Here is a 26,457-nt window from a genome sequence, read left to right as displayed (position 1 = left end):
ATTATATCTGTAAAGAAGCACAGAATGAAAATATGGTCATGGGAGAAATCTGGAAATTTTATTCTTTTTGAATAACTTCCCCGCAGTCAGTTTCCTTAGGGCACCTTTGATTTCCTTGTTCCTCATGCTGTAGATGGCTGGATTTATCACTGGAGGCACCATGGAATAAAGAACAGCCACCATGAAATCAAAACCCGATGTTGAGCTGGAGGTGGGTTTCAGGTAGGCAAAGGTGGCAGTGCAAACTAACAATGAGACCACAATGAGGTGAGGGAGGCAGGTGGAGAAGGCTTTATGCCGGCCCTGCTCAGAGGGGATTCTCAGCACTGCTTTGAAGATCTGAACATATGACACAATTATAAAAGCAAAACAGCTTAAACCTAAGAACAAGAGAAAAGAAGTAATAACAATTTCACTGACGTACGAGTCATTGCAGGTGATCTTGAGCAGCTGGGGAATTTCACAGAAGAACTGATCCACCTTGTTACCACCACAAAAAGGTAATGCAAATATGTTCCCAGTCTGCATAGTAGAAACGAGAATTCCACTGATCCAGGCACTGGCTGCCATTTGGACACAAGCTCCCCTGGTCATTATAGTCTCATAGTGCAGTGGTTGGCAAATGGCGACATATCGGTCGTAAGCCATGATGGTGAGAAAAGCAAAGTCTACAACAGCGAAGAAAATGAAAAGAAAGACTTGGGCAACGCACCCAGAATAAGAAATCGACCTGGTGTTCAATAGGGAGTTGGCCATGGACTTGGGGACAGTGACAGAGATGGATCCAAGGTCTAGTATGGACAAATTCATCAGGAAGAAGTACATGGGGGTGTGAAGGTTGTGGTCGACCACTACAAGGATGGTAACAAGGAGATTTCCCACCAGGGCTGCCAGGTAAATCCCTAGAAACACCACAGAGTGTAAAATCTGCAGCTCCCGAACCTCAGAGAATCCCAGGAGAAGGAACTCAGTCACAGTGGTGCGGTTGGACATTTTCTTTCTCAGTACATCATGGACTGTCTGTGGAAGGAAGGGCAAGGGCAGTGGTCAGGCTAGAGTCCTTCCATCTCCTCACCTCTGACAATCACAGCACTAGTGAGGAGCATTGTCACACCAATGTAAATTGCCACAGTTCCCTTACAGTCAACGGATGGCGTCTGTTTCCTCCATCTGAGGATCTGGTCCAAGTTGAGGCTTCATAGAACGCAGTGTAAATATGGAACAAATTACAACCCAAACCCAACAATCTTAAGAATGATGGTCATGCTATTGCAACAATGGAGAGCCAGGTCAGGGAAGAAGAGTAAGGCTACATCTACACTACGAGCCAGGGGAGTGATTCCCAGATCACATACACTACTTGCAATAGCTCGAGGATGGCTAGCACAAGTCTAAAACTTAGTATAGCCATAGCAGAAGGGGAAACTGTGCTGAGTACATTGCCCCAGGGTTCAGGTGGGTTTGAATTCAGCATGGCTAGCGCAGCTACACCACTCATCAATTTATGCTCACCAAGCTCGTACACGAGTACATGTATGCAAGCTGGTGAATCGCAGCCCTAACTTGCTGAGTGGATGTAACCTAAAAGACTTTGTCTAATTTAACCAACAAAATGCCGGCTGAGAGGGGATATGATCACTCTCTATAAACACATCAAGGGGGTAAACACCAGGGAAAGAGCAGAGCTATTAACGCTAAAGGAGAATGTCAGCGCAAGAAGGAATGGGGATAAATTGTCCATGAGTAAATTCAGCTTGGAAATGAGAAGGAAATTTGTCCCCAGCACGTCTGTGATGATTCCACACTGAGTTCTGTGCAGAGATGGCCTGCTACCTGCTTACAGATTGATTCATGGCCCCTGATACCAGCTGCACTTGCGTCTCTGTGTAATGATGGGCTAGGAGCATCCCTCTGTTACTGTTATGGTTTATCGTTTCCTTCTCTACCTTCATGTCTGTGCTGTGCAGGTCAGTGGCAATCAGGAGACCTGGGTTATGTTCTTGTCTCTGTCACTGACCTTCTGGGTGACCATGGGCAAGTCGCTTTCCCTTTCTGTGCCTCTGTTTTCTCTCCCCCACTTTCTCTGCCTTGTCTACTAGGACTATGATCTTGGTTAGGGAGGGGCTGTGTTTTACTATCTGTATGTTCTGTGCACCTGTTTACCCCATTGGTGTTCATTTGGCAGCAGTGTGGGACAGAGAATATGGGGCTAGAGCAAGGAGATCTTGATTCTGTTTGGGCAGGGTTGAGATAGACAGGCTTCATGTGGCTGGTGCAACACTGACTCCATGTTTACAGGTGCTAGTGTGTACAAAACACAATCTGCAGGCTTTGCTGCTATCCTGTTTTTTTACCTTTCCATAACTATTTATTTGAAACAGAAATAAACACGGTTGCAATAGAACAAACAGGTCTGGAATGGCTGTATTATTAAATATAAGAATAATGTTTCCCACCTTTGTTTAAAGCTCAATTTCCAATTAGGGGCGGTCGGATATTTTCTGCCCATTTTTGTTTTTAAAATGGAATTTCAAACTGAAAAAAAATGTCCAGGTAAAATTTCTGCTATATTTGAAACATTTTTTTTAACTGAAAACCTCAATTTTCTTTTGTTGGCAACATAACATTTTCATTTAACACTGGTATTTTGCTAAAAACAAATACATTTGGTTGCCAAATCCTGAAATTTTTCTGATTTTGGGTATCTCATGCAAAGTCAAAGTTTTGCACGGATTTTTTTCTCTGACTGGCTCTAACTCTCTGACGTAATTGGCAGCAAAAGCCTTAAAGGGTCCAAATGATCATTTATGTTTAGGGTCTTACATTTGCTCTGTATATTAATCCATGACTATATTTAATTGAAATACTGAATTTACTGTGCTAGTCACTGTGGATTTTTCCCCAAATTGTGATGTATTCCATCTTCCAGCACCAGGATGTTTTGGTCATTATTTCTCTATTTCCATTTCCCTACCACTCTAGTATCTAGAAGCCAAAGACCCATCTATGTAAGAGCCCTTTCAACCCTCACTCTGAGAATGAATGGACAGAACTAGACTGAAACCTGTTGCGGTCTGTTTAAGAGCTGTGTGGTGCTGATTTTGAGCTTCCCTGACACTAGAGGGCTGATGCTGTAGAAGGCTGTCTATCCATATCTATTTTCTAAGGGCTTGCAGGGACTCACTCCCTGGGGCCTAAACAACTCAGAAGCAGAGGCCCAGAGGCAAAATGTTATGAATTCATGGATTTTCAAGCTAAAATATAAATATAATCCTCTAGTCTGATATCTGCATGGCAGAGGCCCTAGGATCTCCCACAGCTTCTGTAATTTCCTTGGACCAGGATTACAAAAGGATTTAGGCACCTAAAGATGGACACAGGCACCCAGTAAGATTTATCAAAGTTCTTAAATGATGCAGCAGCATTGATTTACCGGGTCTGGTGAAGACACATTACATCAATGGGAGAGCGCTTTCCCATTGATATCATTAATCCATCTCAAAGAGAGGTGGAAGATATGTCGAGGGGAGAGCGTCTCCCTTCGACATAGCATAGTGTGGACACCGTGGTAAGTGGATCTAAGCTACGTTGACTTCAGTTACGTTGTTTACGTAACGTAAGTAGTGTATCTCGGATCAACTTAGCATGATAGACCAGCCCTAAAACAGTTCAGAATGTAGTTTCACATTTATGTTCTTAAATATTAATAGCCCAAAATATGTAATTGAAATACCAAACTTACTGTGTTGGTCTTTGTGGAATTTGTCTCAGCTTGTGATGCAGTCAATTCTCAGGCATCAGAATTGTTTGGACATTATCTATCTATCTATCTATCTAGCACCCATCACTGTGTTATCCAGCAACCCTTTGCTGTCCCCTTGCTGTATGTCCTGAACTGCTGGCTCTCTCTGAAGTTCCTAGCAGACCAGGATCTACTCCATAGATGGGAGCTTGGCTGAAAGGCAATGGACTAAATGGAATCAGGGACTGAAAGCCCCTTCCAGCTCTAGAGCTGATCCCAGCTTGTGCAGGCTTCAGGCATGTTCACAGCCCATCATGTCCCTGCTCTGGGGTTAAACAGCTGAATCCAGTCTCCAGGGCTGTGAGCCCAGCTTTGATTTCAACACAGGAACAAACCATCCTGACAAGCTTGCCTAGCTGATCCTAACACCACAGAGGTGAAACAGCATCCATCCTGGATCTCTCATGATGACAGCATCCCTGGAAGAACCCTTGGCTAAAAACAAGGCAGGGCAGAGTCTGAAAGGGTACTCCAAGGTGTTTGCAGAAATAAAATATATAGCATAGACATGTGACCTGCAGTAGCTAAGAGCCTAGTGGCAACAGAGCCTCAGTTGGCCTAGTATAGCCTCTTCCTTCATTAACCCCACATAATTACCTCTGGGAGTACAGAGATTTTTTTTTCTCTTGCATTGCACCAGCATCTTCTGGGATGCAGCCACCAGAGGTACCTCCTGCTCAGGCTGACCCAATTGCTTGAAGCAGGTCACTAGGAGGTACCCTGAGGCAGAGACTAAAAACTAAGGGCCAGGTACAAAGCCAGTGGAAATTGATACAGTTCCATTGACTTCACAGTAGTTGGATGATTTACTCCAACTGTGAATCTGGTCCTGTGATTTGAATGGAGATATGCTGGTTTACACCAGCTGGGGATTGGCCCACCACAGAGTTTCAGATCTATATTCTTTGCATGTGAAAGTGATGTGAAGCTGATTCCAAAGTTCCTAACCTGTCTGCACTTTCTTAAGTCTTTGCCCCTTGGGATTAATTACAAGTGAAACTTTTAATGGTGATGGAGAGATTCATTTCTACTCGGGATAGAACTTGGGAGGAATTCAGTGTTGCTAAGATTTTCTGTATCTGTTCTTCAACTTCTGTTGGGATGAATGGCCCAGAATCAGTCTTTCTTTCTATCTTTCTTTCTTTCTTTTTTCTTTCTTTCTTTCTCAACATTTACATTGTTTTTCCTCTTTCTGCAGACAGCACTAAACTAAAAGGCTCATTGGGCTGCAGATGCAACGCTGCATGACATTTTAAAAACCTGTAATTCATATTAGTTACCCAGCATGTGTAAATTGGCTGTAGCTCCTTTGGAGTCTGCGTCCATGATGCCTACTATGCAGAGTGTTAATCACCTACTTCATGTTAATTATCCACTTCATTTTAAGTGGTCTCCTACAACGTGTGATCTCCTTAGTGTCACAATATGTGCCCTCTTGTATTTAGCTTGGACACTCTGGTTCTCTTCTCCAAGACCCAAGGAAGAGCTCTGAGAAGTGTGAAAGCTTACGCCTTCCCCCAGCAGAAGTTGCTTCAATAAAAGATGTTACCTCACCTATCTTGTCTCTCTCAAAATCTTGACAAGTCTTGCAGGACAGGAAACCCATTTCCCACCCAACTTTACTCTGCAAGTATTCTTCTGTGGTCTGTGTCTGGTCACCATGTACATGTAGACAACAATAAAATTTAGCTGTTGATCTCAAAGTGATTTATCAAGCAGGGTCGGTATCATCAGCCACATTTTCCAGATTGTACAGAGAGGGGAAATGACTGACCTGAGATCACACAGCTGCTCAGAGGAACAGAACTCAAGTGTACTCAGTCCCAGTCCCTTAGTCATGTTGCAATGACTGAGGAAGGATGTGCCATTCAGTCGAACCCCATGCACTGCTACAGACTAGGGACTGAATGGCTTGGCAGCAGTTCTGCAGAAAAGGACAAAGGGGTTACAGTGGACGAGAAGCTGGATATGTGTGCCCTTGTTGCCAAGAAGGCTAATGGCATTTTGGGCTATATAAGTAGGGGCATTGCCAGCAGATCGAGGGACTTGATCATTCCCCTCTATTCAACATTGGTGAGACCTCATCTTGAGTACTATGTCCAGTTCTGGGCTCCACACTACAAGAAGGATGTGGAAAAATTGGAAAGAGTCCAGTGGAGGGTAACAAAAATGATTAGGGGGCTGGAGCACATGACTTATGAGGAGAGGCTGAGGGAACTGGGATTGTTTAGTCTGCCAAAGAGAAGAATGAGGGGGATTTTCATAGCTGCTTTCAACTACCTGAAAGGGGGTTCCAAAGAGGATGGATCTAGACGGTTCTCAGTGGTAGCAGATGACAAAACAAGGAGTAATGGTCTCAAGTGCAGTGTGGGAGATTTAGGTTGGATTCTAGGAAAAACTTTTTCACTAGGAAGGTGGTGAAGCACTGGAATGGGTTACCTAAGGAGGTGGTGGAATCTCCTTCCTTAGAGGTTTTTAAGGTCAGGCTTGACAAAGCTCTGGCTGGGATGATTTAGTTGTGGAGTGGTCCTGCTTTGAGCAGGAGGTTGGACTAGATGACCTCCTGAGGTTCCTTCCAACCCTGATATGCTATGATTCTAACCTGGAAGACCCAGCTCAAATCCCTGCTTTGCCACAGATTTCCTGTGTGATCTTGGGCACATCACTCTCTCTGGGCCTCAGTTCCCATCTGTAACATGGGTATAATAACACAGCCCTGCCTAATAGGGATGGGGTGAGGATAAATACATTAAAGAGGTATGGGTTAAAACAGAGGTGGTTGGAAATATTTGTACTTTATGAAAATGTTGACCTTTTTCTCAAAAAAAATTCTAAAACTGAACATTTTTGTGTGAAAATTGCCAGAAACTATTAAATTAAATTTAAAAATTCAATTTTCAGCCAAAATGTTTCTTTTTCCAGATTTCATTTTTTTTTTTTTTTAAGAAAAACTGAAAAATTGCAAGCACAGTAGAGACTTTGTGTGATTATTTTTTCAGTGAACCCTGTGATTTTCTATTGGAAAAGGTTTGATGGAACATTTTTGAGCACTCCTGGCGCAGATACTGCAGTCATGGCAGGCAGGTAGACACACTCTAGATAGATGGAATGGTGAATAATGGGACTGTTTTTCCTGGTCAGCTTTAGCGTTGAGTTATGATGGTTCCCTCAGTTAGAGGGAATCATGAGGCTATTTTTATTATCAGATGAAATTCATTCCTGGGCACCATTTAATTTGGTGCTTGAATGGGAACTGAGTTATTCTGAAAATTCTGGCCTAAGGGGTAAGTGTGACAGAATACACTGTAGCTGTTAATTTCAAAAAGGGGAACTACACAAAAATGAGGAGGTTAGTGAAACAGAAATTAAAAGATACAGTACCAAAAGTAAAATCCCTGCAAGCTGAGTGGAAACTTTTTAAAGACACCATAATATACTTTTTAAAGACACCCTCAACTTAAATGTATACCCCAATTTAAAAAAACATACTAAGAGAACTGAAAAAGAACCACCGCGGTTAAACAACAAAGTAAAAGAATCAGTGAGAGGCAAAAAGGAATCCTTTAAAAAGTGGAAGATAAATCCTAATGAGGAAAATAGAAAAGAGCATAAAGTCTAGCAAATGAAGTTTACAAATATAATTAAAAAGACCAAAAATTATTTTCAAGAACAGATAGCCAAAGACTCCAAAAGCAATGGCAACAAAAATTTCAAATACATCAGAAGCAGAAAGCCTACTAAACAAACATTGGGACCCCACTTCTTTAGATACATGGAGTGAAAGTTACAGATGCAGGCATTATTATACTGTCACATGAAGAGAAGGGAGTTACCTCACAAGTGGAGAACCAGTGTTGGTAGGGCTAATTCGATCAGGGTTGATGTAGTCCATTCCCAATAATTGATGAGGAGGTGTCAATTCCAGGAGAGGCAAACCTGATTTTGTAGTGAGCCAGCTACTCCCAGTCCCTAATCAAGCCCAAATTAATGGTGTTAATTTTGCAAATTAATTTTAGTTCTGCAGTTTCTCTTTGAAGTCTGTTTCTGAAGTTCTTTTGTTCAAGTATGGCTACTTTTAAATCTGTCATAGAATGTTCAGGAAGATTGAAGTGTTCCCCTACTGGCTTTTGTATGTTACCATTGCTGATGTCCAATTTGTGTCCATTTATTCCTTTATTTAGAAGAATAAATCATCCCAGCCAAGGCTTTGTCCACCTCCCTAGGTAACCCATTCCAATGCTTCACCACCCTCCTAGTGAAATACACCAAGGTTAGAACAAAAGGACCCCAGACAAGTAACTTACATCAGTGTTTATATTACTACTGAGTGTAGCCCAGAGACTTTGGGTCAGAACAACATCAGTATTATACTGGTGATGTCAGTGGATCTACTCGGCATTGGTGCTGGTCTAGCTGAGGTGGAAAATGTGACCCTTACATCTCTGTCACCCTCACTTTTTCCAGGGTGCTGTCAGCCAAATCTGGATCCTTGTGTGCACTGGCCATTGGCCAAATCCTGATCTCTCAGAAGTCAGGGGCTAGAACCAGTGACTTCAATGGGATCCAGTTTTGGCCTCATTATCCCAAATCAGATTTTCTTTAGGAAACCCTGGAAAAACTTTCTCTTCAGAACAGCCTTTCCACCACAGCACCAATGACACAGCTTTTACATAATCAAGTTAAAATCATAAAAAGATGCCTCCCTGAGGCTCTTTGTTCCCCAACACAGCATTAATAATACAATAATACCCCAACAGTATATAAATAATCATTTCAGCAGGTACTCAGCCATGCAGAAACTTCTTTTGCACCCTTTTATCATTGTGGGGAGCAAACCTTCAGTGCGCTCAGAAAAACCTCATCAAAGAGATGATTTATGGGCACTCCCGAGAGAGGATAAACATTGAAAATCCTGTTGAACCAAACACTCACCATCTTTCCGGGCCTTTCCACCTCCAAAACCACCTGGAACAAAGAAACGAAGAGACAAAGTTTGTCTGGATTTTTACTAGTGTAAATTATGCATAAACAGATAGCACGGTATGAAAAGCCTGCAAACCACCTTGCCTCTAGACTGCATCAACATGCAGAAAGCCTTATAAGGCAGTCACTGTCAAATCCAATTTTATAAGTACTTACTGAGGCTGTTAAGAATGCTGGAGACACAACTCAGTTTATGTGAACCAACATGGCTGTTGCATCATACCACACACTATAAACAAGAGGCCAATGTTAAGTGCATTGTCACTTGTTAATCCTGAACTTGGGGACTGGTTTTGAACAAGACTGGCAAATGCTCACTATCTTTCTGAAAAAAAAAACTCAACTGACTCTCCAGAAGTATGTGGTGCAACAGTGAAAGACTCAGCAGTTGAAAAAGTGAAGAACTCTCTCACCATATTCAAAATATGTGAATACATGGCTGATGAATGCACCAGTGCAAATAGGCATCAAGTATCAAGTATTAAGTCATTGTGTATGTCACTGATGTTTGTGGTAGGCCAGTAGACGCATTTCTGGTGTTCTGGTTATAGAAGACACATCAGCTGCATCTGTGACATCTTAGAAGAGTTAAATGCGTGTAAATTGAACCCCAAACAGATGGCTGCTTGTGCATCTGATGAAGCTACAAACATCTCGGGAAGACATAGTGGAGTACAAGATTTGCTCAGAGAAAAGTGTAACCCTAATCTCTCCTATACACACTGCAGAGGCCATCTACTCCAGCAAGTGCTAGTACAAACTGCAGAATCTTCAAAAGACATTGAAAAGGCATACATGTAATGGCTTTTTCTACTCTTTTTTTCCAGCAAGAGTCCAAAAGGGCTGAAACTCTTGGAAACAAATAAAATATACACTGGGATTGAAGTTCAAATTAATCCAACCTGGGAAAACCTGCTGGCTTTCTCATGAATGATCCTTGGCTGTTGTCTTAAAATTACTGCACCTGTTATTACTGGCTTTGGAAAGTATCCACCAAATAGGACAGATCTAAGTAGTGAGGCTGGTGGATTACTTTTGCTACTATGTTCAGAGACGACTATTGCCATTCTCTCTCTCTTGTAAGTCTCCTGTTGAAACCACTTGGGTCATTATACAATGTCATCCAGGCATCTGCTGGAACAGTAGAAGATCTTTGTCCAGCAATAGAAGCTAGTGTGGAAGCCTTGGATTAGTCAGAGATGTCCATTGAAAATGTACTGGAAGAAGCAAAGACACCAGTTCAGAAGTTGACTAATGAAGGTAACTTAATATATTGACTCCTTAAGTGAAGAGGACAAGAAGTGTTTGTTAAGCCAGCTGAAAAAGTACACAGACTTGATTCTTACAAATCTACAATAGCGATTTCTAGATTCTGTCAACCTCCACATCATTTTTAGAGATGCCTGTCTTATAAAACACTGAGAGATGAGTGGAATAAGCCACTACCAGCAATGGGGTTGCCATGTGATCAGGACAGAAAAGAGAATTTGAATAGAGTGTAATATCATACAATGAACGAGTGAAGATTTAACTTCAACTTCTTTATCATCACTAGTGGTTTGACCCAAATTTTGTGCTATGTTTCCTGGGATGAAAGATATAGGAATTCATCTCTTTCTATTCCCAGTCACAACTGCTATCGTTGAGTGTTCCTTCTCCTCATTTTATTTTCTAAAAATTTTCCTTCTGCCAGATCATCAGCATGTCGTGAAGGACTAGAAGTAACAGACACACAAGAAGACACCAAAGAGTGCAAGAAACCAAGACGGATGTAGATACTGTGCTTCCTAGTAAGCTTGAGTAGCCAACTTTAATTTTTTATGATGATTTTAAAACATGAGTTCAATTTAAAAAAATGGTCGTGAAACATTTTTCAGTTTTTACTACGTTGCCATACAGCCCACCTGTGCACTCACAGTCTCAACCTTTGTTTGCCCTCCCCTCCCCCTCCCACCCCGAATATTCCAAAGCCCTCCTTAATTTCAGTTCCTGGGGAAAACACAGTGTAGGGAGGTCCATGTGATTATCTCCCACTGCCTCCCTACAGTGATTTCTCCCCAAAGACCCAGCCACAGTCCCACAGCCTCCTCTCCCCACAAACCCATGAGATCCACCCCCTCCCATGCAGTCCAGGCAGGAATGTGTTTGCTGCAGGGAGCTAGCATGCTCAGCTGGAGAGTAGCTATGTGAACTCTCCACACCGAGCGAACAGGAAGAGCAATGTCAAAACTTCCTGGTGCTTTGAAAGAGGAGGGGAGCATGACTGTGTAGCTGGATGCAGGGCAGCAGAGTTCAAAACGGTGACCAGAGCGGTCACGGTGGGCATTCTGGGGTACCTCCCAGAGGCAAGTTACGGTGATGTAAGGAATGTAGTGTCTACACTGACGCTGTGTCGCTCTATCTATGTTGCAAAAAACTCTACGCCTATCATCAAGGTGGCTTTATTATGTTGATGTAGCAGGAGAGTTACATCAGTGGGCTGAGAATTGCAGTGTGCACAGCACCACTGTTTTGTTGAAAGAAGCTGCCTTTAGTCAACAAAACTGTGCAATGTAGACAAGGCCACAGTGTCATGGCTAAATATGAGGTAGAACAGATAGTTTAGCATAAGTAGTTAGGGCATATTCCAAGGAACCATTCAAGATGAAGTGTCACATTAACACTCCTCTGGTCATAGAACAAAACAGAGCACACAGAAGCCCAAGTGGCAGCTCTACTATCTTCCCCCACTCAACACTCTCTGGAAATGTGCCTCTACTCTGCCCTGGAAGGACCCTTTCTGTACATAAAAAGAAATTCCCTTCTCCATATCCTTGTATGCTTCCTTAGTAATGGACCACAAGGGTGCAAATTATGGCCAGTAATGTTGATAATAGTGTGATGGGGAGACATCCTCTGGGAACTGGACAAAGAACCCCAGTGCATTTTGTACAGGCCACCCTAAAGAAATTGGGAAGAACTAACCATTATTTATCCAGAGTGGAACAGCTTCAAATGGAGTGACTGTGGGAGCCTCACATCAGAACACCCCTAACACTGACAATGTCAACAGGGGCACTGGATCCTTTCTCTATGCAAGCCCGTATGAAGGATGATGTCGCTCTCTCCTCCATTCATCAGTGAGGTGTCTAAAGTCACTGACACCTGTCTAAGGTCCCAGAATCCTAATTATTGAAAGAAGCCAGCAAGAGTGGAAGAATGACTCCCCCCTCTATTGAAATGGGGTACTACCGGTGCTGTAAAACTCAGTGATTCCAATCCAGTATTGATGTCAGACGGCACAACTTTAATGTAGGTAACATTGCCCTGCCAGTTTACATAAGAGCTAAATTTGTGCTGTTCCTCATAAGACCCACAGTTTCAAGTCTGGAGACTCCTTGCAAGTTCTCAGAAATGCCGTAAAATCAATTGACAGCAATATTTGTGTTATTTGTTCTTTTGGACTCATAAGAAAGCCCATACGCTAGACCTCTGCCCAGTATTGTAAGAATATATGTAAAATACACTGACTTGGTCCACCAAATCCTCATCCATTCATGCTGGGAAACATTCTCCTTCCTTCAGCATAAAACTCTCCCATTAACTGACTGTAATTTTTCACCATTAACCAATGGCAAAATTTCCCCCATCAGTCAACGAGAATGTTTTCCTCCTTCAATCAGCTGTAGACCTCTCTGCCCTCCACTAACTAGACAAATCTGTCCTTCACCATCCATAGACTCCTCTGCCCTCTACCAATTATAAGATTATCCTCCATTCACCCACCAAAACATTCTCCAGCAGAACCAGCCATAAACCTCTTTGCCCTTCATCACCCATAGTATTCTGCACTTGACAGCAATCACAGATCTTCCCTCCTCCTTATTCCCTATTCACAATACATACAATTTGCCTTAACCAAATTAGACTTCTTCCCTTTTCACTGACCAGTAGATCATTCCCCATTCATTGACTTTAACATTCTTCCTCCTCAACCAATGAAACTTCCATATAATTTTCCCATCAACCCAGCCAAGCCCTCAAGGAAAGATTGGGAGAATAGGTAGGCCAGCAGCACATCTTGAAGGTCAACAGACTTGGTTTGCAACTTCAGAAGACAATTCCACTCTCAATGAAGCATCATTGGTTTGTTCAGGTGCCTCAGCAGATTACTGTTGCCCTGGTGTCTACATTAGGATGAGAGGAGGGACACTGTACCTTGATGTTTTCCAGTGAAGCCATAACAACAAACAAAGCTTGAAAGCAGAGCTGGCCAAAACATGGGATTTCCGCTTTGTCGGAAATGTTGCTATTTCAAAATTTCCCCCTAACTGAAAACTCTAGGGGTCGGTGGGGGGGGGGGGGGGAATGTTTTACAAACACCAACACATGGTGCTTCAGAAACAAAATTTGCTCCACAGGACCCCGGCATCTGCTGAGTGAAATTGACATTCTTGTCAGTTTCATGGCTGCTAATAGGAGCAGATTGTGAGTTTCACTCAACAGCTGATTCCTGGTTCCCAGGCCAGCTGGTTGCCCAGACTATGTGACTCAGTGGCCATTTGGAAGCCCTGGTGTTCCTGGGCCAGGGCTGTCTGCATGCTGAGATTTCCCTAGAGCCTCTGGGAGCCCATACCAGGGTCTTCAAACTTCCTGCTCCTTAGCAGCTCAGCTTGGCAGGCAGGCAATCCATTGCCAATCTGACCTTGCTTCCCTGAAAGTTCATCAAACCTGAGATGTTTCTTTGAATCATTTTGGGTTCTATGAATCAGCATTTTTGGACAAAACTCTGTTTCAGCATAAATTTTCCAGCCACCTCTACTTGTGAGTTACCCTGTGATTTACCTCTGACAGAAGCTGGAGTGAGCTCCTACTCCATGTCACTGGAAAAACTGAATGAATACAGATACATCTTTTTGTATGAGTAATAACTTTGCTTTTTCAGGAAATGTGATTCAGCTGAGTTGATGGCCCCTATGTGAACATTCCAGCCATGCAAACTGGAACGTTTATGGAAACAGAGACATTTTGGCAAATTGGACGGGGTTTTGGTCAGTGCACGCAATGGCACTTGCATGGAAGCTAGGGAAGAAACTGGTCTTCCAATTGTACACCATGTTGGTCAACATCCTGGTGATGAGCATGCTGGTGAGCAGGATTTCCAAGAGGGAGAGGTTGATGATGAAAAGTTGTAAAGGACTGGTAAGTCTGGAGAAGAAGGCCCAGAGATTCTGGCTTTGAGATAAAAAAATTATTTTATGTTAATAATTCAGACCCAAGAAGGGGAGAGTAATTCCAATGCACCAATTGTAAGGCTTTATTTGACTGGGAAAGGAGAGAAATGGAGACAGTGTCAGGGTCTGACACCAGTTTGTTGTTAGCCTTAAGCGCTATGCATAACCCTAACCCATATCCAAAGGGACTTAAGCATGAGTTTACCTTTCAACCTTCAATGGGGCCACTCATGCGATTAAAGTAAAGACTGGGCTGAAGTGGCTGTGGAATCAGGGCCTTTGTACAGAACATTCCAAGGGCATGAGTTTTAAATTCATAATCATGAGTGTTTGGAGCAGATCCTCAGCTGGTGAAAATTCTCAGAGATCTATTGACCTCAATGGAGCTATGACAATTTAAACCAGCTGAGGATTGGTTCCGTGATTTTTAAGGATCCCGAGGGTGATACTTCCATTTGTTCAGAAAAGCAAACGAGGACATGTTAAAAATGTATCCTGTCAAAACAGCTCAAAGTTCAAACACCAAGTATTTTAGGATGAACTGTTTGTAAATGACAGCTAGACTAAGTTATAGCCATAAAAATCATTGTTAAATAATGTTTAAGAAGGAGTATTTATAAGAAAATCATGATGTGGACATAGACAATCATTAACAGGAAAAGAAGCACAATAATCTCCATAGATTATTCATTATTTACCTAGCTAGCTAACATAATTCACAATGAAATAGAAATCTATCATTATGACTCAATGAGGTTGTCATTGTGGGGAGCAAATCTTCAGCTCACTCAGAAAACCCCATCAAAGTGATGACATATTGGCACTTCCAAGAGAGAACAAACATCGAAAATCCTGTCTAACCAAACACTCACTATCTCCCCAGGCTTTCCCACCTCCAGAGAAACAAACCAAACCACCAGCCAACCAGTTAAGAAAAAAAAAATCTGACAAACAAGTAAACAAGAAATACAAAGAACAAATGCATTGATACCTCAATCAGAAATTAGCCCCAAAAATAAGAAGAGCCAGAGACCTCACTCGGGGCTTTGCTATGGCAACTGATTCTATGGGCAAGGTGCTCAGATAGTATGGTGATGGGTAGTAGTATATGATAGATAGATTCTGATCTTATTTACATTGTGTAAACCTATAATAACTTCTTTTTTCCTGAGTCATGTTTGTCTGGAGTTTTACTAGTATAAATACCCAATTCTGCATAAACAGATTGAACAGTATTTTCTCATGCAGGCAATAATGTCATCAGCTGATTATATAAAGAAACACAGAATTAAATTGTTACTGAAGGAGAAATATGGACATTTTATTCTTAGAGAATAACCTCCAACCTATCAGTTTACTCAGTGCACCTTTGAGCTCCTTGTTTCTCATGCTGTAGATGATCGGATTCATCATTGGTGGTAACACAGAATAGAGAACAGCCACCACTAGATCCAGACCTGAAGTTGAGCTGAAGGTGGGTTTCAAGTAGGCAAAGGTCCCTGTGCAGGTTAACAAAGAGACAACAATGAGGTGAGGGACGCAGGTGGAGAAGGCTTTATGCCGGCCATGCTCAGAGGGAATTCTCAGGACTGTGGTGAAGATCTGAACATATGACACAATTATGAAAACAAAGCAGCTTGAGCTTAAGCACAAACTAAAGATGAGAATCCCGACTTCACTGAGGTCTGAGTCAGAGCAGGCGAGCTTGAGTAGCTGGGGGACTTCACAGAAGAACTGATCCACCATGTTGCCTCCACAGAAGGATATTGCAAACGTGTTTCCAGTGTGCACTGCAGAGTAGAGAAAAACACTGATCCAGGCACTGGCGGCCATTTGGACACAAGCTTTTCTGTTCATCACTGTCTCATAGTGCAGTGGTTGGCAGATGGCGACATATCGGTCGTACGCCATGATGGTCAGTATGGCATAATCTGCTGAAGCAAAGAAGGCAAAGAGAAAAACTTGCGCAACACATGCAGAATAAGAAATCGATCTGGTGTTCATGAGGGAATTGGCCATGGATTTGGGGACAGTGACAGAGATGGAGCCGAGGTCTAGGATGGACAGATTCATCAGGAAGAAGTACATGGGGGTGTGAAGTTGGTGGTTGATGGCTATGGCTATGAAGATGAGAAGATTCCCAACCAGCGATAAAAGGTAAAGAGCTAGAAACACCACAAAGTGTAAAATCTGCAGTTCCCGAACATCAGAGAATCCCAGGAGAAGGAATTCGGTCATGGTGGTTTGGTTGGACATTTTCTTCCTCAGTCCATTCTGTGATGGCTGTAGGGGGAATGAGAAAGACTATGGTCAGGATGAGAGCGACAGTGGGGATGGCCCTGATTCCCTTTTCTCTAATATCTCATTATTTAAAAGTCAAAGGTGCACAGCACTCATCACTTGCAATGATGAGGTTTTGTTGGTGCTCCTCAACTCTGACAATCAATCAGTCACGTTATCACACTAGTGTAAATTGGGTTGGCTCATTTAAAGGCAATGGAGTTTCCTTACTTCACCCCATCTGAGGATTAGGACAGAAGCTCTGAGTTCTACTCCCAGTGATCTCCTGTATGTCCTTGAATGGTGTCAGGATAGACAGGGTTTGGCTGCTTGGTTCAACTCTAACCGAGGTTTTAAAGTGGCTAGTTTATATAAAATATAGTCTGTGTGCTGCCAACTTAACCAGTTATTCAGTTGTTACCTTCTCAGAACTATCCCTTTGGAAGAGAAATCACACAGATGCAATAGAATAAATGGTTTGAAATTAAGGTCTTATCAGGCAATATTAATGTTCCCCAATTTATTTGAAGTTTAAGCTGGTTGGAAATTTTCAGCTGTTTTCTTTTTAATGCCGAGTGGGTTTTCAGCTAAACAACAACAAATTTCAGAATCTGTCTGCTTTTCTCCAAAAATTGTGTGATTGGTTTGTAAAGGAATTGAAAACTCAAAGCCCAAACATTTTTGGTTTTGTGATTAAAAAAATCCAGTTTTCAGCAAAAAGTTTTCATTTGCCAAAAACTGGGGGAAAAAATGGATTTGGGGTTTTCAGTGAAAAGTCAAAATTTTCCTGAAGGGTGGAAAGATTACAATCAGCAGTAGATATCTGATTAAATTGAGAGTAAAAGTCTTAACAAGTTCATATTGTAATTCATATTTATCATCTTAATTTTTCCCTGTATGTTGATCCCCAAACATATTTAATTGAAATAGAAACTTACTGTAGTGATCTTTGTGGATTTTTTCCCAACGTATGATCCATTCAGTCATCCAGCACCAGGATTCTTTGGTCAATATCTACCTATGTACCAGAATCTAGAAGCTAGAGTCCCAGGCATCTGACAATCCTTTCCCCCTTCATTCTGAGCCTGCACTGCCAGAACTAGACTCAAACCTGTTGCTCTCTGCAGATGAGCTGTGTGTAGCTGGCGTTGAGTATCACTGGCATTAAAGGACTAATGCTGCGGGAAGGTGATTTATTCATGTCTATTTAATAAGAGCTAGCGGGACTCACTCCCTGGAGCCCTGCACAGCTCAGCAGCACATAGATGCCTAGATGATAAAGCCAAAAGAGCCATTCTGTCCCTCAAGTCTGACTCTCACATAGCACGGGGCCTATAATCTCCCCCAGCGTTCCCTGATTGCAGCCCAGCTTCTGTGTTATCTGTGGGCCAGGATCACAAAGATGGAGACAGGCACCTACGGGGATTTATCAATGCTCCTAAATGAGCTAGGTGGCTAAGTCCCATGGTCATTCAGTGGGAGTGAGGAGCTTAACCTACTTAGATGCTATTGTAAATTGCAATAGGAAGCTGTCTCCTGCTTTAGGTACCTAAACCCCTTTGTAATCCTGGCCCTATGTCTCTCGTTAACTTCCAAGGCCTGGGCTTCTCCTGAATTTCAGAAAATGGTGCCTGAGATTTGCAAAGGTGCTTGTGGCAGTAAGGCATGTACATCCTGAGCTCCTAACTCCCTTAGATGCCCTTGAGAATCCCAGCCTGTAATGATAGCTTGGACAGCCAGGCATCTAGAGAAAGAAAGTAGAGATGATAAGAACTCCTGTGATCTAAGCCCAGCTATGCAGCTATATTACCTCAACTCTCTGTGCCTCTCTTTACCAAAATCTGAGGGATAATAATTGAGACTGGATGAAAATTTTATAATGAAACATTTATTTAGAGATGATCCATGATTCACCTACTGAACCCATCTTATTCTAGACCCTGAGAGTTTCCCTCCCTCTCCCTCACCTAACCCAGACCCCCAAGCAAACACCCACAGCCCTTAATCTTCTCCCACCCCTCTCACAATCCCCACCCCACAGACCCTCTCAGCCCCTGTTCTTTGAGAGTCCCCCTCCCATGGCCGAGAGTCAATTCCTCACCCAGAGTTCCTGACTCAGCTTCCTCAGAGATCCCTGCTTATCCCCTCTGCCCACCAGTCTCCTCTTCTGTCCACCAGTCCTCTCTTCTGCTCAGCCCCACTCCTCTGACATGGCCCCAACCCCAGGAAACAGCCAGTGACCCCTGGCTCCTAACACCTGCCCATTCTCTCCTCCTTCTCCCCATTGGCAAGCCCGGGCCACCACTTCCTACCTTCCCCGCTCTCCTCCTTTCTCTTCCTGGCCAAGCCCCTTTTCTGAACAGTATTTCCAGTGTTGCCTCTGCCCTGTGCCAACCAGCACACAGCTAACCTGGGGAACTCACTTCCACAAGGTTTTTCTGAGACAAAATGGTCAGCGGGCTGAAACATTGTCATGGATGACGAGAGCCTTCATGGTTAGATTAGATCAGAGATTGAATTACACTGCCATGGTGCAGGTCTCCAGTGAGCCATTAACGCACAGAGAACCAGTGGTGCTGGAAGTTCAAACCCCATGGAGATGCCTGGGGCACTTCCCTTCTCCCAGAGCCATTGTCTCAGGCCCTCTTCAGACTCAGGCAGACAATGCTTCACCTGTTGCAGTGGGGGCAGATCTCCCCATCCTACCCGTATGGTTCCATTGCTATGGGTAGTGCAGCATCTGTTGCTGGCCCCAGTCAGACCCAGGTTAGTGGACACCCCCACCCATAGTACCCCATCATGTCCCTCTCCTGGTATCTAGTCATGCCATCCTTGATGGGGTACAGCAGGCACTCTTATATCAGGATGTTCTCATTGAGATTCACCAGGTGGGGGGTTTGCAGAGGGGGGCAGAGAGATTGAGAAATGGGGTAGATGATGCTATGGTCAGTGAGGGGCTGGGGGTCAGAGAAGGGCCTTGCTCCAGGGGATTCTGGGATTGAGGGTCCCAACACCTCATAGAGAAGGGCTTTGCCCTAGGGGATTTGGGATTGAAGAGCCCAGGACCACACACAGAAGGGCCACACCTCAGCAGGGGCTGGAGTCAAAGGACCTTCCTTAGACCAGACATACTCCATTGTAACACCATGGATTTACCATGGAGTGAGTGAGGGGGAAATCAGCCCCAATGACTCCAAATAAGTTACTCCTGATTTACACCAGGGTGAGTGAGAGGGAATCAGCCCCATTGACTCCAAAGAAATTACTTCTAACTTTTCTTAACATTGGGGTATTTTGGTGCTGATTTATTGTGCACAGACAGAGATCAAACCAGGGCTCAGATCCTCACAGCAGGGAGCGTTTCCAGTGCTCAAGGGCCACTCACCAGCTCTTTGGAGGAAATAAAGTGACACCGTTATTAGCCAAAGGGTCTAGCTCTCAGTTAGGCCCGTCAGCCTTCAAAGTGCTTGGAGTCGCGCCGAATGGATTACGCTGATCATGTGCATGGAGGAAGGATGAGCTGGTTGAAAGCTACCTCTGGCTTAAGGCTGTGAGTCCTTGAAGAGGGAATGTCCAGTAGTGGCTGACAAACCCGCATGTCATCTGGGCATTTTGAGTTCATATCTAACCCTGAGCCAAAATCTGAACCTAAGAAAAAGGAGGCACCTGGCTCTGTCTGAGGGTTTCCAACTGTGGGGAAATGTCACCTGGGCACTGCAGGATATTTATAAGTTGATGAAACAATTTTTGAAATTACCCACTGGGAGGGGAGGATGATGAGGGTGGAAGAGATGGAGGGAATTGCGGGAGTGAGGTTTGGGGGGCAGCAAGGGGAAGGGGGTTATGGGGAAGGGGACGAATAGGGTGGGTGGGTCGGAGATGAGTTGGGGGTCAAGAGATGAGGAGGGATGAGACACTGGGAAGAGGGGACATGAAGGTGAGTGACAGGGGACTGGGAGAACAGAGGGTTGTGATGTTCTGTCTCTTTCAATGTTCAGAGGGCCCTATGCTCTCTCACCTACCAAGTGCAAAGCCTCACTTTCCTGTTAGGTCCAGTTTTGCAACGGGAACAATAAAGCAAGCACAGCACCCACTGCGTTTCCATTAGCGCTCTCTTTGCCTGTGTGTCTATCCCCTTCTCTGATGGATCCAGAACTAGAACAAGAGGCAGGGCGCCTGACAGCTGCACATTCCCCTCCCTTGTATGTGCCAATATCAGGGGGCTCTCGATACATCTATGACGGTCTGATGCCCCTCCCTCTCTAGCTTTTGTGATCTTGGGGGCTTTTTCCTTGGCTTGTGGTGGGGGGGGGGGACTGAGCCTGTCTCCCTAATCACCACTCCCAATGAGTGCCAGGGTCTGGGGAAGCGCCGCCCCTCGGGGTGTGAAGCTGAGAAGAGGCAAAGGGGGACATGAACCCACAACACACAGAACAGCCTGCTGGCACCTGGGTGACTGATATGAGTGGAGCAGTTCACACATCTCTGAGTGATTGTTTCAGGTTGTACCATCTCCTGCAGGTGTTTCTCACTCCGCTGAGAACAGCTCATTGAGATGAACAGGCCATTTCACACCTCACTGAGCCTGTATTGCTGCAGATGGCTGTGTCCAGCTTTGTGCTTCACTTACTGAGAGATTTGGGGGTGAGAGGCTGATGTGACGGGAACCCAGATTGGCCAAGCAGTGCACAGAATGCAGCTCCTTTCTAGAAGAACGTGATGATTCTTAAAAGAGCCTGTTCCTTCACTCATCATCCATATCCATGGCGACCTACAGCCACCACAATGACCACTAACTCCGACCAAGAAGTTTTTTTTCTGTTGAAAAACTAGGAAATAAAATGGCAAAAAACTTCATTAACACAGAGTTAAGGTTTCCCAGGGACAGCTGGTGCCTGTCCAGAAGGTCAAGTTCAGCTAAACTCACGCTTCTAACAAGGAAATGCAGAATTGAATTAAATGCCCTCATAATTTTGATAGATAGATTATATTAGATAGATTCTTATCTAATTCACAGAAGAGTAACTCCACTGACTTCAGTGAATTTAGTCTGGATTATTACTACTATGAACACAACATTTTTGCATAAAAGCATGCACATCACATTCCCATGGAGTCAATAATGTCATCAGTTGATTATATCTGTAAAGAAGTACAGAATGAAAACATGGTCATGGGAGAAATCTGGAAATTTTATTCTTTTTGAATAACTTCCCCACAGTCAGTTTCCTTAGGGCACCTTTGATTTCCTTGTTCCCCATGCTGTAGATGGCTGGATTCATCACTAGAGGCACCATGGAATAAAGAACAGCCACCATGAAATCAAAACCCGATGTTGAGCTGGAGGTGGGCTTCAGGTAGGCGAAGGTGGCAGTGCAAACTAACAATGAGACCACAATGAGGTGAGGGAGGCAGGTGGAGAAGGCTTTATGCCGGCCCTGCTCAGAAGGGATTCTCAGCACTGCTTTGAAGATCTGAACATATGACAAAATTATAAAAGCAAAACAGCTTAAACCTAAGAAGAAGAGAAAAGAAGTAATAACAATTTCACTGACGTACGAGTCATTGCAGGTGATCTTGAGCAGCTGGGGAATTTCACAGAAGAACTGATTCACCTTGTTACCACCACAAAAAGGTAATGCAAATATGTTCCCAGTCTGCATAGTAGAAACGGGAATTCCACTGATCCGGGCACTGACTGCCATTTGGACACAAGCTCCCCTGTTCATTATAGTCTCATAGTGCAGTGGTTGGCAAATGGCGACGGTCGTACGCCATGATGGTGAGAAAAGCAAAGTCTACAACAGCGAAGAAAATGAAAAGAAAGACTTGGGCAACACACCCAGAATAAGAAATCGACCTAGTGTTCAATAGGGAGTTGGCCATGGACTTGGGGACAGTGACGGAGATGGATCCAAGGTCTAGTATGGACAAATTCATCAGGAAGAAGTACATGGGGGTGTGAAGGTGGTGGTCGACCACTACAAGGATGGTAACAAGGAGATTTCCCACCAGGGCTGCCAGGTAAATCCCTAGAAACACCACAGAGTGTAAAATCTGCAGCTCCCGAACCTCAGAGAATCCCAGGAGAAGGAACTCAGTCACGGTGGTGCGGTTGGACATTTTCTTTCTCAGTACATCATGGACTGTCTGTGGAAGGAAGGGCAAGGGCAGTGGTCAGGCTAGAGTCCTTCCATCTCCTCACCTCTGACAAGCACAGCACTAGTGAGGAGCATTGTTACACCACTGTAAATTGCCACAGTTCCCTTACAGTCAACGGATGGCGTCTGTTTCCTCCATCTGAGGATCTGGTCCAAGTTGAGGCTTCATAGAACGCAGTGTAAATATGGAACAAATTACAACCCAAACCCAACAATCTTAAGAATGATGGTCATGCTATTGCAACAATGGAGAGCCAGGTCAGGGAAGAAGAGTAAGGCTACATCTACACTACGAGCCAGGGGAGTGATTCCCAGATCACATACACTACTTGCAATAGCTCGAGGATGGCTAGCACAAGTCTAAAACTTAGTATAGCCATAGCAGAAGGGGAAACTGTGCTGAGTACATTGCCCCAGGGTTCAGATGGGTCTGAATTCAGCATGGCTAGTGCAGCTACAGCGCTCACCAATTAATCTCACCAAGCTCGTACACGAGTACATGTATGCAAGCTGGTGAATCGCAGCCCTAACTTGCTGAGTGGATGTAACCTAAAAGACTTTGGCTAATTTAACCAACAAAATGCCGGCTGAGAGGGGATATGATCACTCTCTATAAACACATCAAGGGGGTAAATACCAGGGAAAGAGCAGAGCTATTGATGCTAAAGGAGAATGTCAGCACAAGAAGGAATGGGGATAAATTGTCCATGAGTAAATTTAGCTTGGAAATGAGAAGGAAATTTGTCCCCAGCACGTCTGTGATGATTCCACACTGAGTTCTGTGCAGAGATGGCCTGCTACCTGCTTACAGATTGATTCATGGCCCCTGATACCAGCTGCACTTGCATCTCTGTGTAATGATGGGCTGGGAGCATCCCTCTGTTACTGCTATGGTTTATCGTTTCCTTCTCTACCTTCATGTCTGTGCTGTGCAGGTCAGTGGCAATCAGGAGACCTGGGTTATGTTCTTGTCTCTGTCACTGACCTTCTGGGTGACCATGGGCAAGTCGCTTTCCCTTTCTGTGCCTCTGTTTTCTCTCCCCCACTTTCTCTGCCTTGTCTACTAGGACTATGATCTTGGTTAGGGAGGGGCTGTGTTTTACTATCTGTATGTTCTGTGCACCTGTTTACAGCATTGGTGTTCAGCTGGCAGCAGTGTGGGACAGAGAATATGGGACTAGAGCAAGGAGATCTTGATTCTGTTTGGGCAGGGTTGAGATAGACAGGCTTCAGGTGGCTGGTGCAACACTGACTCTGTGTTTACAGGTGCTAGTGTGTACAGAACACAATCTGCAGGCTTTGCTGCTATCCTGTTTTTTTACCTTTCCATAACTATTCCTTTGAAAAAGAAATAAACACGTTTGCAATAGAACAAACAGGTTTCAAATGGATGCATTATTAAATATAAGAATAATGTTTCCCACTTTTGTTTAAAGATCAATTTCCAATTAGGGGCGGTCGGAGATTTTCTGCCCATTTTTGTTTTTAAAATGGGATTTCAAACTAAAAAAAAATGTCCAGGTAAAATTTCTGCTATACTTGAAATTTTTTTTTTAACTGAAAACCTCAATTTTCTTTTGTTGGCAACATAACATTTTCATTTAACACTGGTATTTTGCTAAAAACAAATACGTTTGGTTGCCAAATCCTGAAATTTTTCTGATTTTGGGTATCTGATGCAAAGTCAAAGTTTTGCACTGATTTTTTCTCTGACTGGCTCAAGCTCTCTGATGTAATTGACAGCAAAAGCCTTAAAGGATCCAAATGATAATTTATGTTTAGGGTCTTACATTTGCTCTGTATATTAATCCATGACTATATTTAATTGAAATAGTGAATTTACTGTGCTAGTCACTGTGGATTTTTCCCCAAATTGTGATGTATTCGATCTTCCAGCACCAGGATGTTTTGGTCATTATTTCTCTATTTCCGTTTCCCTACCACTCTAGTATCTAGAAGCCAAAGACCCATCTATGTTAGAGCCCTTTCAACCCTCACTCTGAGAATGAATGGACAGAACCAGACTGAAACCTGTTGCGGTCTGTAGAAAAGCTGTGTGGTTCTGACTTTGAGCTTCCATGGCACTAGAGGGCTGATGCTGTAGAAGGCTTGTATCCATGTCTATTTTCTAAGGGCTTGCAGGGACTCACTCCCTGGGGCCTCAACAGCTCAGAAGCCGAGGCCCAGAGGCAAAATGTTATGAATTCATGGATTTTCAAGCTAAAATATAAATATAATCCTCTAGTCTGTTATCTGCATGGCACAGGCGCTAGGATCTCCCACAGCTTCTGTAATTTCCTTGGACCAGGATTACAAAAGGATTTAGGAACCTAAAGATGGACAGAGGCACCCAGTAAGATTTATCAAAGTTCTTAAATGATGCAGCAGCATCGATTTACCGTGTCTGGTGAAGACACATTACATCAATGGGAGAGCGCTTTCCCGTCGATATCGTTAATCCATCTCAACGACAAGTGGAAGCTATGTCTATGGGAGAGTGTCTCCCTTCGACATAGCATAGTGTGGACACTGTGGTAAATGGATCTAAGCTACGTTGACTTCAGTTACATTGTTTACGTAATATAAGTAGTGTATCTCGGATCAACTTAGCATGATAGACCAGCCCTAAAACAGTTCAGAATGTAGTTTCACATTTATGTTCTTAAATATTAATAGCCCAAAATATGTAATTGAAATACCAAACTTACTGTGCTGGTCTTTGTGGAATTTGTCTCAGCTTGTGATGCAGTCGATTCTCAGGCATCAGAATTGTTTGGACATTATCTATCTATCTATCTATCTATCTATCTATCTATCTATCTATCTATCTATCTATCTATCTATCATCCGTCACTGTGTTATCTAGAACACTTTGCTGTCCCCTTGCTATATATCCTGAGTTGCTGGCTCTCTCTGAAGTTCTACTCCACAGGTGGGAGCTCCCTGCTTCCCTCCTAGGGCAAGCTTAGGTGCGAGGTGATGGACTAAATGGGATCAGGGACTGAAAGACCCTCCCAGCTCTAGAGCTGATCCCAGCTTGTGCGGGCTTCAGACATGGTCACAGCCCAGGATGTCCTTGCTCTGGGGTTAAACAGCTGAATCCAGTCTCCAGGGCTGTGAGCCCAGCTTTGATTTCAACACAAGAGCAAACCATCCTGACAAGCTTGCCTACCTGATCCTAAACGCACAGAGGTGAAACAGCATCCATCCTGGATCTCTCATGATGACAGCATCCCTGGAAGAACCCTTGTCTAAAAACAAGGCAGGGCAGAGTCTGAAAGGGTACCCCAAGGTGTTTGCAGAAATAAAATATATAGCACAGACATGTAACTTGCAATAGCTAAGAGCCTAGTGGCACCAGAGCCTCAGTTGGCCTAATATAGCCTGTTCCTTCATTAACCTCACATAATTACCTCTGGGAGAACAGAGACATTTTTTTCTCTTGCATTGCACCAGCATCTCCTGGGATGCAGCCACCAGAGGTACCTTCTGCTCAGGCTGACCCGATTGCTTGAAGCAGGTCACTAGGAGGTACCCTGAGGCAGAGACTAAAAACTAAGGGCCAGGTACAAAGCCAGTGGAAATTGATACAGTTCCATTAACTTCACAGTAGTTAGGATGATTTACTCCAACTGTGAATCTGGTCCTCTGATTTGAATGGAGATATGCTGGTTTACACTGGCTGGGGATCTGGCCCACCACAGAGTTTCAAATCTATATTCTCTGCATGTGAAAGTGATGTGAAGCTGATTCCAAAGTTCCTAACCTGTCTGCACTTTCTTAGGTCTTTGCCCCTTGGGATTAATTACAAGTGAAACTTTTAATGGTTATGGAGAGATTCATTTCTACTTGGGATAGAACTTTGGAGGAATTCAGTGTTGCTAAGATTTTCTGTATCTGATCTTCAACTTTGTTTGGGATGAATGGCCCAGAATCAATCTTTCTTTCTTTCTTTCTTTCTTTCTTTCTTTCTTTCTTTCTTTCTTTCTTTCTCAACATTTACATTGTTTTTCCTCTT

General features: G+C 43.6%; 2 protein-coding genes across 2 annotated transcripts; both read right to left on the bottom strand.

The window, feature by feature from the left end:
* Nucleotides 1-36: 36 nt before the first annotated feature.
* Nucleotides 37-993, bottom strand: LOC135974861 (olfactory receptor 14A16-like). The gene has a single exon (XM_065563900.1). It carries the CDS (start codon nucleotides 991-993, stop codon nucleotides 37-39), a length of 957 nt encoding a protein of 318 aa, XP_065419972.1.
* A 14,301-nt stretch (nucleotides 994-15,294) lies between these two features.
* LOC135974590 (olfactory receptor 14A16-like) lies at nucleotides 15,295-16,254 on the bottom strand. The gene has a single exon (XM_065563009.1). It carries the CDS (start codon nucleotides 16,252-16,254, stop codon nucleotides 15,295-15,297), a length of 960 nt encoding a protein of 319 aa, XP_065419081.1.
* Nucleotides 16,255-26,457: the final 10,203 nt, after the last annotated feature.

This window comes from Chrysemys picta, chromosome 12 (genome assembly GCF_011386835.1).
Source record: "Chrysemys picta bellii isolate R12L10 chromosome 12, ASM1138683v2, whole genome shotgun sequence".
Taxonomy (NCBI): domain Eukaryota; kingdom Metazoa; phylum Chordata; order Testudines; family Emydidae; genus Chrysemys; species Chrysemys picta.
This window is presented reverse-complemented; position numbering and strand designations above follow the sequence as displayed.

Coding starts and splice junctions, on each gene's coding strand:
- LOC135974861 (XM_065563900.1), bottom strand. CDS start 993: ATGTCCAACCGCACCACTGTGACTGAGTTCCTTCTCCTGGGATTCTCT.
- LOC135974590 (XM_065563009.1), bottom strand. CDS start 16,254: ATGTCCAACCAAACCACCATGACCGAATTCCTTCTCCTGGGATTCTCT.